Source organism: Cnephaeus nilssonii (assembly GCF_951640355.1).
Source record: "Cnephaeus nilssonii genome assembly, chromosome: 17".
NCBI classification, from domain to species: domain Eukaryota; kingdom Metazoa; phylum Chordata; class Mammalia; order Chiroptera; family Vespertilionidae; genus Cnephaeus; species Cnephaeus nilssonii.
Genome location: NC_137088.1, coordinates 51,206,872 through 51,219,642, shown reverse-complemented (window position 1 = coordinate 51,219,642; position 12,771 = coordinate 51,206,872). Strand labels below are relative to the sequence as shown.

General features: G+C 54.3%; 1 protein-coding gene across 2 annotated transcripts in view; it reads left to right on the top strand.

Annotated features, from left to right (window-relative positions):
• ADAMTS9 (ADAM metallopeptidase with thrombospondin type 1 motif 9) overlaps nt 1-12,771 on the top strand; it is a 166,014-nt gene that overhangs the window by 145,095 nt on the left and 8,148 nt on the right. For both annotated transcript variants that reach the window (XM_079795238.1, XM_079795237.1), the window contains 7 exons: nt 2,303-2,497; nt 3,583-3,715; nt 4,556-4,650; nt 4,751-4,845; nt 4,931-5,064; nt 6,644-6,735; nt 10,942-11,046. In XM_079795238.1, coding sequence (XP_079651364.1) covers nt 2,303-2,497; nt 3,583-3,715; nt 4,556-4,650; nt 4,751-4,845; nt 4,931-5,064; nt 6,644-6,735; nt 10,942-11,046 — 849 coding nt within the window. The remainder of the gene's footprint in view (nt 1-2,302; nt 2,498-3,582; nt 3,716-4,555; nt 4,651-4,750; nt 4,846-4,930; nt 5,065-6,643; nt 6,736-10,941; nt 11,047-12,771) is intronic.

Genomic DNA, 12,771 nt, shown 5'->3' with positions numbered 1-12,771 from the left:
CTGTAATTTTGCTACTGTTATGAACCGTAATGTAAATATCTGTGTTTTCTGATGGTCTTAGGCTCTACAGCAGCGGTTCTCAACCTGTGGGTCGCTAGCAGGGTCGCCTAACACCATCGGAAAACACAGATATTTACATTACGATTCATTAACAGTAGCAAAATTACAGTTATGAAGTAGCAAGGAAAATAATTTTATGGTTGGGGGTCACCACAACATGAGGAACTGTATTAAAGGGTTGCGGCATTAGAAAGGTTGAGAACCACTGCCCTAAAGGATGACATAGGGAGAAGATTTAAAAAAAAAAAAAAAAAGTCTTCTACACATCTGCCAATTCTCAGCTGTGTCATAGATTGAAAAATCTGCAAATGTACAAGCAAAGTTGAGAGGGCTGGAGACAGGACTCCTCACAGGACCACAGGGCAGGGCCCTGTGCCGGGAAGTGTGCCAAAGGATGGGGCCAGAATTCCCTCCATGGCTGCTGGGCTCCTCCCTGCGCGCAGCCTCCTGAATTTGGGGCGCCGGGGCCAGATCCGGAAGCGGATTGATTCCCAGTGCTGGGTTTCCCTGTCGGCCGGAAGGTATCACTGAGGCCAGAAGCCAGCTCACATTCTTAATGTTTCACTTCACTGTTATTTTCGAATTAGAAAAGCAACCCACATTCATGACCAGCAGGTGACCCCAAAGCAGAGAGAATCGACCTTAGGACCTCCCCCACCTCTGCACTTGCCCCCACCCCCACCCCCAGGGGTGAGCCTCCTCCACCTCGGAGCTCTGCTCTGAAATGCATTCGGGAGCCAGAGGCAGGGTGCGTGCTTCCAGATCCTCTTAGGAGAAGCCGAGGCCTCCGAGTAAACCCTGACCATATTTGGGTTCAGTTCCATCAGCAGCTGCCTGTCAGCCACTGTGCCCCCACCCATGGCCACGGGCTGCTCTGTGGGTGGGTGATCCTCAGGACTTGCCTTGGCAGACACACAGCCCTGTTCAGATTCGCGCGGACTGAGGTCACCGCACGCCAGCGCCGGGTACACGCTAAACCCGCAGCTTGGCCAGGGCAGCCCTCCGCCATCTGCCCACACGTGAAACACCCAGACGGGCCTCACACTCCCCGGGCCTGGCGTCAGCCGGGTCTTCGGCATTTGAACAGCGGCTGCCAAAGAAGGAAGAGACGTCGGCAGCGCGGCAAGCCCTGAGCCCCGGGAGGGTGCCGTGCGTGCCTGCGGCGGGCCTGCTCCCTCCCGCCTCTGGCAGGCCTTCAAGGACAGCTTTCTCCCGGGAGGAGTTTCGGGAGGAAAGCCACGTGGCGGAGAGCACGGCTCAGGCAGTTAGGAGAGGGCAGGCTGTGGCTTCCAGAGGGCGGAAGAGCTAAGGACGCTTCGGTCCCTCGGCCCAGAGAAGCAGCACACGCCGGCCACGGCTGGACTGTCCCGGGAGGGCCCCCCTCGGACAGCCGTGGTCTCAGTCCTCATGCTCCGCCTGAACTCAGGTGGCACCGTCACAAGGGACGGCCAGTTATGTGATGACTTTGACTAAAAATACCTTCAAAACAAAACTCATTGTCATTCAGATTTATTGTTAAATAATACATGAAATACTTCGCTGGGGAGGTTGAACCGCGTATAAAATCAATAACCAATTAGGTGTCCCATCACGGAGTGGGACACTAGTAAGATACTTGTTTCTCCTCCTTTTCCGTGCCTCTGGGCATCTTCACTGCATGCTGATCACGGCGGATGGGCTCAGTGACTGCATGTTTGAGAGACAGACAGACAGACAGAGAAGCAGAAAGGCAACATTTTGGTCAATATGTGTAGCCAGGGAGAGAGAAGGGGGAAGGGAATTGGTGGCGGTCAGATGGAAAGGCAAACCCCACTGAGCAGAAGAGGAGCCTGCCCCGGGTCCCCTGTTGGCTAAGCGCTCAGGTTGGACACTCAGCCCAGACGGCTGGGGCTCTCTCTGCACCCCACTCGCTCAGTTCTCTGATGTGGTCGTTGTCGGTTTGGGAAAGCCAGGGTGTGGGCTGCGGAGGCTGTAAGTGGAACCAATGACAGCTGGAGCTCCCCCCGCACCCCCACACCCCTCTCCCCTTGAAACCCACAGAGGGTGCTTGAGGCACCCAGGCACCCGGTGGGGCAGCGGGAGCACAGATGCAGGAGGTCCCGGTCTCCTGCGGGCTGGGGCGGCTGCGGAGAGCCTTCGCAGCGCTGTTTGCAGGCTCGGCATGCCCGCCGCGGAGGGCAGGGGTCTGTGGCGGCTGCCCTGGGCCCTGCCCCAGCCTCTCCCTCAACCCCTCTCTCCTCAGTGCTCGGTGACCTGCGGAAAGGGCTACAAGCAAAGGCTGGTCTCCTGCAGCGAGATTTACACCGGGAAGGAGAACTATGAGTACGGCCACCAAGCTGCCACCAACTGCCCGGGCACGCAGCCCCCCAGCGTGCAGCCCTGCTACCTGAGGGAGTGCCCGGCCTCCGCCACCTGGAGAGTGGGCAACTGGGGCAGCGTAAGTAGATGGCTGAGTTATCCGATCACAGGGTGTGGGATGGAAAGCCCCGCCGTCACACGGCCTGCCTGACCTCCCCTGTCATCCTCCTTCTAGAAGAGACCTGGTGAGAAACGCCGAGCACCTCCCAACGGGCTTGCTGGGCGCGTAGGCCACTGCCCAGTCAAATGACCCTGGGCAAGGGCAGAGCTTCCGGGCCTCCGTTGCCTCGCCTGCCATGTGGGTGGTTGTGAAGAAGAAAGGGTTAACACAGAAAAAGCACCTATGTCCGAGTGTCACATTTTAAGTTGCATATGGTTTCCACAATTAAAAATTAAAAAGCACCTAGAACTTCGCCACATCGCTCCGTGGCTGAGCAGTCGGTGTGGTCTAGGCCTTCTGCATCGGGAAGTAATCCTGTCGTGTAAGGGGTACAAGGGAGAGTTTTTACTTTTATTATTTTTAAATATATTTTTATTGACTTCAGAGAGGGAGAGAGAAACATCAGTGATGAGAGAGAATCATTGATCGGCCACGCCCCCCACTGAGGATTGAGCCTGCAGCCCGGGCATGTGCCCTGACTGGTTGAACTGTGAGATCCTGGCTCATAGGTGGACACTCAACCACTGAGCCACACTGGCCGGGCCGAGGGAGACGATTTTAAACTGGAGCTGCCCTGGGAAATCCCCGCAGCCCCCGGCTCCCTGCGTTCTGGGTAACACGCCTGGGCTAACATATCCTGTTATCGCAGTGATTGGGCAGAAGTATAGGCGTCGCTGAAAGTGTTAGTGTGTGAACCCTGGCTCCACCAGGACCTGGAACCAATTTAACATTGGAGCCCTAATCTCTGCTCTGCACAGAGTAATGGCATTACTATCAGAGGGTCACTGTAAGACTGAGGTGAGAATATAACTCTATATCACATCGTATGTACACATGCATATGGAACTGTGGGTAGTAGGCATGCATAAATGGTAGAAGTAAAACTCAGCGCAGGGACGAGTCCATAGGAAGTGCTCGATAGTCAGCTGTTTGTTTCAGCATCAGAGGGTCCGCCGTGACGCCTGTGCCCGACTGGCCCGCCGCTGACCCTGCTCTCCTTGCAGTGCTCAGTGTCCTGTGGCCTCGGGGTGCGGCACCGATCCGTGCAGTGCTTGACCAATGAGGACCAGCCCAGCCACCTCTGCCCCGCGGAGCTGAAGCCGGAAGAGAGAAAAACCTGCCATAATGTCTACAACTGTAAGTCGGCCAAGCGAAGCTGCCTCTCTGGAGCCTAAAAAACAGCGGGGTTTTTTGTGCGTGTGTGTTTTAATATATTTTTACTAGCGTTCCCGTTGCAGGAAAATATCCTGCAATTCGGTTTCCTGCTGCACTCTACCCCACCCCGCCTGCTCTCCTCCCTTCTCCCCCGCCCTGCCTTCTCCGCCAGCCCGGCTGCTTTTCTCCCTTCTCCGCCAGCCAGCCTGCTTTTCTCCCTTCTCCCCTGGCCCCGCCTGCTCTCCTTCCTTCTCCCCCGGCCCCGCCTCTGCTCCTCCCTTCTCCTCCCCCCGGCTTGCTTCTCCACAGCTTTGCTCCCTTCTGCAGCTCTTGGCTTCTTTCTACGCTGTCTTGATATGCAAATTAGCTGCCATCTTGGTTGGGGTAATTTGCATACTCGTCCTGATTGGTTGGTGGGCGTGGCTTGGCTGGTGGGCGTGGTTTGGGCGTAGCGAAGGTGTGGTCAATTTGCATATTTGTCTATTATTAGGTAGGATTGATTTCAGAGAGATGGAAACATCAATGATGAGAATCCTTGATCGGCTGCCTCCTGCATGACCCCTACTGGGGATCGAGCCCACAACCCGGGCATGTGCCCTTGACCAGAATCGAACCCGAAACCCTTTAGTCTTCAGGCCAATGCTCTATCCACTGAGCCAAACTGGCCAGGGCTGAAGAACAGGGTTTTCTGTTCACTTGTTTGCCTGCCCACTTCAGATATATGCAATTTATTTTGGAGAAACCATCTCCTTTGCTGACGAGCCTGAGGAGACACACCCACCCTGGGGCATCTCAGGCCATGTGGCACCTCGTGTTTTCCAGGCGAGTTACCCCAGAACTGCAGGGAGGTGAAGCACCTGAGCGGCACCACGGAAGACGGAGAGTACTTCCTGACTGTCCAGGGGAAGCTCCTGAAGGTGAGGCAGCAGTCCTCTCCCTAAAGCATGGGGCGCGAGCAGCTGGGCCCCGACGCCCATTCCGAGCCGCCCCCTGGGGAATTTCCGGTCTGCCTTTCAGATCTTCTGTGCAGGAATGCAGTCCGACCACCCCAAGGAGTACCTGACCCTGGTGCGCGGGGACGCGGAGAACTTCTCCGAGGTGTACGGGCACAGGTAGGCGAGCTCGGCTCGGGGAGCCCAGCCCTGCGGGTTCCTGGACGCCTTCCGTCCTCACCAGAACGTTCTCCCTGGCGTGCAGGCTGCATAACCCGACCGAATGTCCCTACAACGGGAGCCGGCGCGACGACTGCCAGTGTCGGAAGGACTACACGGCAGCCGGCTTCTCCAGCTTCCAGAAGATCAGGATCGACCTGGGCACCATGCAGATAATAAGTGAGCTCGAGGTGTCATGTGGGAGTGCTCATCTGTCCTCCCCTTGGGCAGCCTGGCGGCTGGGCCTGGTGCCCAGGATGCCAGGAGGGACGAGATCCCCTGTCCTAACCCTGAGGGTGGGGCTGCTCCCCTCTGTCCCTGCTGGGTGGGCCCCGCTGGGAAGGTGCCTGCACATCGGGGCCCTCAGACCTGGGATAACGAATGGATGGAGGAGATGGAGGCATATTAAAGGGGCCCCTTGCAGTGGAGGAGTCAGAGCAGCACCCCCAAAAGTGACATCAGAATTGAGGCCTTGAGGTCAAGCAGGGGTGAGCGGGCACTGGGGACCCATGTGGACACGGCTCCCACACACAGTGTACGCACACACAGGCATACAGCTAACTTCTTCTGATGGTTGATTCACACAAGATAAATGGAGCACACAATTACCTTTTAAAACCGGCCTGCGCGTGGGCTGATTTTATACTCTGGCCAACACTGCATTTTTGTTAGGGACATTAATCATGGGAGTGGTTACTGCAGCTCAAACAGCCAAACACGGTCCCCTGAATAGAGGAAAAACAAGTGATGAATAATTAATTTTTCCTCATTAGCAATGTACCCATAATATTGCACTTCTTTCCTCTTGAGGTGGATTGCACTTGATTTGTACCAAGATATTTCTAATTGCTTTTAGCTGGACCATTAGGGCTAACGGCAGGGGTCTGCAGTTTCTCACTCAGCCCCTCCCCCTTCCCCCCAAGCTAAGGCCCAGGGCTCCTGCCAGGACCCCTTTCCTGCAGAACCGGGTGAGGGGTCCCTCCGATGTCCCTCCCACCACAAGGTGGTAAGCTGCAGGAAGATTCCAGAAAGACACGGCAGAAAGGTAACAAGCTGCCCCGGCCTCCAGTTCCCCCAGCGGCAGCTTTTGCAGGATCCCGTCTGCCTCCTGACCCGGTCGCCTTCCCCTCCCAGAGCTAGTCTCACGAGCTACAAGACAGTTAAAAACACGAGCCCGTTGTTTTATGGGCTTTTTTAAAAAAAAACTACAAGTTAGCCCCAAACTTGAGAAACTGCCATTAATACTTTCAAGATGTGGGTTCCAATTGCTCCACATTTTGGCAATAACACAGTGCCTGGGCCACGGGAGGACAGGGGAAGCCTCGAGGAATAACTCGCCGGAAACACCTTCCTGACTTCCTTCCCTGGTCCCGAAGCCTCGGCGGCCGTGAGCAGCAGGTTCACAATCCTGCAGCGCCCACCGCCCCCCCGAAATCTGTTTAAGTGAGGCGGTTCACACATGATTCACACAGTCACCTCGACCCCCTTTGGGGGCTTCCGTGCTGTGAGGAGACAGTCAGGGCTGATACAACCCAGGGAGAGGCTCTCAGACCCGCAACGAGGAAGAAGCCAGAGCACATCTGGATGCGTTTGCTCACTAATCATACCGTGTGTTTTTTTTTCCTCTCTCACTCCCTCTTATTGTTTCTTTTACTATTCTTATTCCCTTCTCTCTCCTCGTTAATATCCGGTCCCTTCCCTGCCTCTTTCTCCCGCTGTCACCTCTCTTCTGCCTTTAACCCTTCTCCGAACTCCACAGCCACGGACTTACAGTTCGCAAGGACGAGCGAAGGGCATCCCGTGCCCTTTGCCACCGCTGGGGACTGCTACAGTGCCGCCAAGTGCCCGCAGGTATGTGCTGGGAGCCTGCCCCGGCCTGGCTGCTGGGAATGCAATTAGAACAGCTGTTCTGGGGGCAGCTTGGTCCCTGCCCCAGGAGCCCCTCAAATGCTCACCGCTTCTCATCTAGCCTCACTCCGCTCCTAGGAGCGTTTCCTTAGGGACCGATCACAGCCACACGCCACACCTCCGCATTCAGCAGAACGCACCTATTGCAATGTAAACATTTCTAAACAAATTAGATGTGGGCTAGCAAGCAGCTTGGCTAAGCAAGTGGTAATAAAATTAACATTACGAAGTCAGTGACATGCTGGTAGATGTTTACTGGCTGGCTCTCCAAGAAAGGAAAGAACAGCCCTGCTTTGTAGCATTTGCCGATTTCCGTGGTACAAATACCTCCCACCGCCTGACTGATTTCAAGCATGGATGGACATTATGTCACTAAATGGAGAGCTGGGGAGAGATGCAATCAGCTCTCAAAAGCCAGTGCAGAGGACTCCAACACACCCCTGCCAACCATTAAAAACCCCGGCTGGTGTGTGGCATGGAGAGGCAGTCGCCGACCTCAGACGTGTGAAACGTGCCGTGCTCAGACCGGGAGCGCACACGCACCCGCTCCCCCTGCACTGGCGCTTCGGCAGCCCCGCGGCCCGCAGGCCTCCTGCCCATTCTCCCGGGCCACAGGTCTCAGCTCTCCTTCTGCCACATCGGCCTGGCTGTCACCACCAGCCGGGGCTACTTCGGGAGGACAGCCACCCGTCTTTGCAGGACAAACAAGGAGCGAGGCGATTGGCAGGAGAACGCGGCGCGGCCCCCGGGTTTCCTTTGGTTCGCAGGAGGCCCGGAATCTCCCCCTCTGCCTGTGCACCTTGGAAAGCCTGGGGAGGGGGACCGGGGGTGCCTCCCAAATCCCAGGAGAGATTTACACCCAGCCACAGGGACCATCCAAGACAAACGCATCTGAATTTTCCTTTAAGGAAGTGTTTTCTCAGCCCCAAGCTTTGGAAAGCATTGCTGAAGGTTTCAGAGACGTGAAGAGGAAGCTCTCAGGGGAGAAAGAAAATAAACAAAGGACATGATGGTGAAAGGGGCCTTTTCTCCATTACCCGGACTGGAAACTTTTGAAGTGCAGTTTCTTTAGAGCAGTTGGGGACTTCAAACACCCCCTGTAAGGGCTGCATTTTAGCAGCGAATAGACTGGCCCGCCCTGCCTTTGTCAACAGTCTCAGGGGTCTCTCTTTTCTGTATGCGCATCTTTTGGGGGAGCTTAAATAACTGGAGTGAATTCGCATTCACTTATTCCACTAATTTAGAGACAAATGAGCAGATCGATTTGCTAAATCCTGACATTGAAGCAGTGAGCAAACCCAAAGCCAGTGAGAGGCTAATTTGTATTTTTTCCCAGCCCATTCTCCGAACCATATTGGAGACTTAAAGAATTCTTTTCCTTTATTGAGCATCAACTATGTAGACGAACGACGTGAGTTTTCGAATCGGCTTTTCGGGAAAGGTCTGGAAAGCAGGGCTGTGCGAGCTGCTCAAGGATGGTTTATCCTCCGACCTGGGATGCTCTGACAGTCTGCTGCTTCTGCCTTATCCATCGCTGCTGCTTTGGGGATTTACTTATCATAAGGGGGGGGGGGGTCCCCCCAAGAGCCCTCACCTGAAGATATACCAGAATATGTATATATTTTAAATCATAACCCAGTGGATGCCACCTTGTCATTAACTTCCTGATGCTGGTATTGGTAGCATTTATTGTTTACTGGGCTCTGGGCGCTGTGCTCAGCATTTGTAAGTCAGCATCTCATTTGACCCCCACAGCGTCCTATGAGAATACTCCCTACTTACAGATGGGGACACTGAGTGTAGAAAGGCTGGGTGACGGTCCAGACCCACACAGCAGGGGCGCCGTAGAGGCTGGGTTTGACCCCAGGTGTCGGAGTGCAAATGGCAGCCCTGCTTGTCTGGCTGAGCCTGTTTCCAGGCAGGATTTCAGCTGCGTTCACTCGCGTCCGAGCAGAGAGCAAACCCTGAGGCATGTCCTTCACAAAGCTTTCTGGGTCACCTAGTGTTTGCATGGCGCTTCATCCCTGTTTCTCTTTTAAACCAGCAACAGAGGTAGTAGCTAAAACTCGCCTGCCCTTCGGACCCTGAAGCAGCTAAAACTCGCCTGCCCTCCGGACCCTGAAGATAGGCCTTGGGACAAGGATGCCTGTGACTAGAGCGAGAAAGGACAGAGGTCTTTCCCCCCTGGCAGTTTTCAGCTTTAGAGCTGGGACACTTGCTGCCAATCAAATCCCTGAACCAGAAAAGGAGGAGAGAGCAGGAGGGCGTGTTCCATTCAGGTGTGTCACCTGCTCACCTGCTCGGAGAGGGCAGCTCAGACCCTGGACACCAGGTCAGGGGGGTTGTGGGGAGAGGGGGGGTGGGGGTGACTTCCTGGGCTAGTAGCCAGGTCAGCCGCCTGGACCTTCTAAGAACTCTGACATCTGGGCAGATCAAGTCCACCTTCTGCAGTGCCGGTGGGATAGGCCGGTGCCTGGGAAGCAGGAAGGGGAGGGAGAAATGAGAGGGGTCCTTGGCAGCGGTGTGGCCTGGGCATGAGAGGGGGTATGGACCAGTCCTCGGGGCGGGGATGACCGAGAGAAAAGAAAAGTGGCCTGCTGGGTAATCCAGCCGGCAGAAGCCAGTGTCTGAGGACCACAAGGGCGGCTTTGCCTCGGTACAGCCACTCGGACACTCAGATTAACCACCGCGACCCTAGGGGCTGTCACAATAACCACAGGGCACATTTTAAGATTTCAGCTACTCTGCCAGATAGCGAGTTACCGCCTAACCCCCTCTTATTCACAGGTTAGATCAGATCATGTTAATTTGTGCACCAGGAGCCAGGAAGTGCAGGCTGCCCCTGTGGTCTGACAAATGTCACAAATCAGAACCTCGTTCAGCCTGGACGTGGAAACACCTGTCAGGGAAGCGAACCTCCCCCTCAGTGCTGCCGCTCCGCGTTAGCTGCTCGCTGACCCCAGAAAACAGGACTATTCATTACCTCCACTGCAGACAGACAAGCCGGGGTCCCAGGGGCTGAAAAACCTGTCAGGATCTCTCTCATTGCCCGGAAAAAGAGCTGAATTCACACTCGGGCTGATGGGGTTCCAGCCGACCCTCCTTGCGTTATTAAGGCTTTTGACAAAGAACTGGGTGGTAAGGTTCAGGAGGAAGCGTTCGCCCTGAGCGTGTTCATGCGGATCGTTTTCACTCGGGAACTGCTCGCGTGGAGTAAACCTCTAGAAGAAACATTTTTAAAAAATTTCTTTATTGATTAAGGTGTTACATATGTGTCCTTATCCCCCCACTGCCCTCTACCTACCCCCCACTCATGCCTTCACCCCCCGTTGTCTGTGTCCATTGGTTAGGCTTATATGCATGCATACAAGTCCTTTGGTTGATCTCTCCCCCTTACCCCTACCTTCCTTCTGAAGAAACTATTTCAGGTGCCTCTGCAAAGACGTTTTTTGAAAGAGAGAGGGAGGGGAAGAGACGGATGGGAAAAGCAAGAGAACAGCTCTCTGGACCGCCTCTTTAGGAAGAAATATGGAAACAGACTAGGCCCATGTATCCAAAGGAACCCCAGTAGCCTGGAGTGGGGGCCTCCCTGGGCCAGAGGAGTCCAGGGCCGGGAGCAGGCCGCGCGCGCCCTCTGCTGGCCGCCCCGGAGACCGCGCCGCGCCTTTGAAGTCGCGCCCTGCTGTGCTCAGTACCCAGTGCTCTGCCGGGAAGCCAAGCCCAGGGAGCTCTGGCAGCGAGATCTTGTTAGAAAGATTACGTTGTGGCATTTTGTTCCTGAAGGAATCTGATAATTACGGGCAACATCAGGGTCGCTGCGTTAGTTGAGAGCGAAGACTTTGAAGTCAGGAAAACAACGTGGGTTGGACTTGCACGGCATCCTGAAGAAGCCAAGCAGCTCTGCTGGGCCTCAGTTTCCCCATCTGCGAAGAAAACTCCTTCATAGAGCTCTCACGATGATGGATGAGATGATGCTTGTAAAGGGTCTGGCCCAGACCTACTCCCTCTCCCCCCAAAAAAGAAAACCCTTCATAATTAGGAACTCGTTATGAATGACCACCCGTCTCCTTTCCAAGTTCCCTTTGATTGTGCAGCCTTTGCTTGGGACGTCACGTGGACTAACGATCCTTTTCGTTGGCCGTTTTCCAGGGTCGTTTTAGCATCAACCTTTACGGAACAGGCCTTTCTTTAACCGAGTCCGCCAGATGGATCTCGCAAGGGAACTATGCCGTCTCCAACATTAGGAAGTCACCGGTAAGGTGCCGCTGAGCGGGAGGGCGGGCTTGGTCTCTCTTTATTCCCTCCTACCCCTGCCCTCTGTGGTGTACGAATGTGCTCTCCCTTTCCACAAACCATTTTGCAAAGCGTCAGAAAATTTAGGAAATAAATCAAAGGTAAAGAGTGTGTGGGTGAGCGTTCTCCGTGGAGATGTGAGCCCGGACCTGCAGGTGGTTAGTGGGTGCTGGCCCGGAGGCTGCGAGCAGCAAGAAGCCACTTGGCGAGTGTGAGCACCAGACACCGTGCAATTAGCCAACATGAGAGTCCCTTTCCTGAGCTTAGGGGAAAGGATGTTTAAGAAAAGTTGAAATACAAACAGGGCTGGGGGAAAAGGATGACTTGGGTGAAATTTCTGGAGAGTTGGGGAAACGCGCATGGGTTCTACAATAGTCAGTTTTTCATGCTCTAAAACCTTGCGCCTCAAGGTGTGTCCCTGTGGCTAGAGCATCCGGATCACCTGGGAGCTGCATGCAGCTTCGGGCCGCAGCCTCTGAGTCGGGGTCTGCGCTGGAGCAAGTGGCCAGGTGGTGCATTAGCACTACAGCTTGAGACGCCCTGCCCGGCCTGGGTGTACATTAGCATCACCTGAGAGTTTAACATGCACGTGCCCTGGCCCCGCTTGTCACGGGATGGCATCCCTGAAGCGGGTAGAATTTGAAGTTCTCCAGGTGATTCTAATGTTCAGCCAGAGCAGAAACCACTGCCCTTCCCAGCTCCCTCTGAAGTCCTGTGAACCTGCGGCAGGAACCCGGCCCAGGGACACGTGGGGAACGTACAGAGCACGGCCCATGGCCCCGGGCTGACCCCAGCCATGACCCCTGGCCAAGGCCCCCTCAGGACTGTGAGGAGGGGAGGGGGGAAAGAGAACTGGAAATGGGGTGTAGAGCTGACAGACAGAATACGGGATGCCCAGTTAAATTAGAATTTTAAATAAACAAGGAACCTTTTTTTATTATTAAGTCTTCAACATCACTTGCGGCATATTTATTGTAAAAAGTGTTTGTTGTTGATCTGAAATGCACCTCTGGTTGGGGATCCTGTATTTTTATTTGCTGATCCTATCAAATCAGAATATAAAGAAGCAGCTCAATCTGCTTCCCCTCGGGAAAGGCAGCTTCATCCCAGTGTGACTTCCCAGGAAAATCTGAGTTTCCCGGTTCCCTTGTTTTAAGCTGCCAGTTATATTTGTGTCTATGGAAAAAAAAAAAAAACGGTCTGTCTCACTCCCTCTTGTCTCAGCCAATCAACTACCTCTAATTAGATTGATTGCACATAAATTAATCATTACATCTTTTTCCTTGCACTGAAGGGGATGGAGAGAGCAGAGAGTAGCTTTTCCCTATCCCTGCCCTCCAGGGCCTACATATTATTATGTTTCAATGACCCAGAGGAACAAAAAACTAATTAACTGCCCCAAACCTGGTCAGACATGAAGCATCATTATGTAGGAAACCATCTATGTAAACTGCGTTACAAGTTTCAATTCTGTTAGGCAGCCAAAGTCAATATCGCAGTTTTATTCACGGAACTGAAAATAGTTACAGCCGGGAGCGCCACCTTGTGGAAACAATGATTACTACCGGACAAGATCCCCTGGCTGCTCCCCAAGCTTTGGGCGCGGTTTCCCCTGTGCAGGAGGGAATCGGTTCCACAGTTGCCTGTCAGCATTTTCCTTTTAAATCTTGGTGTTCCACAACAGTC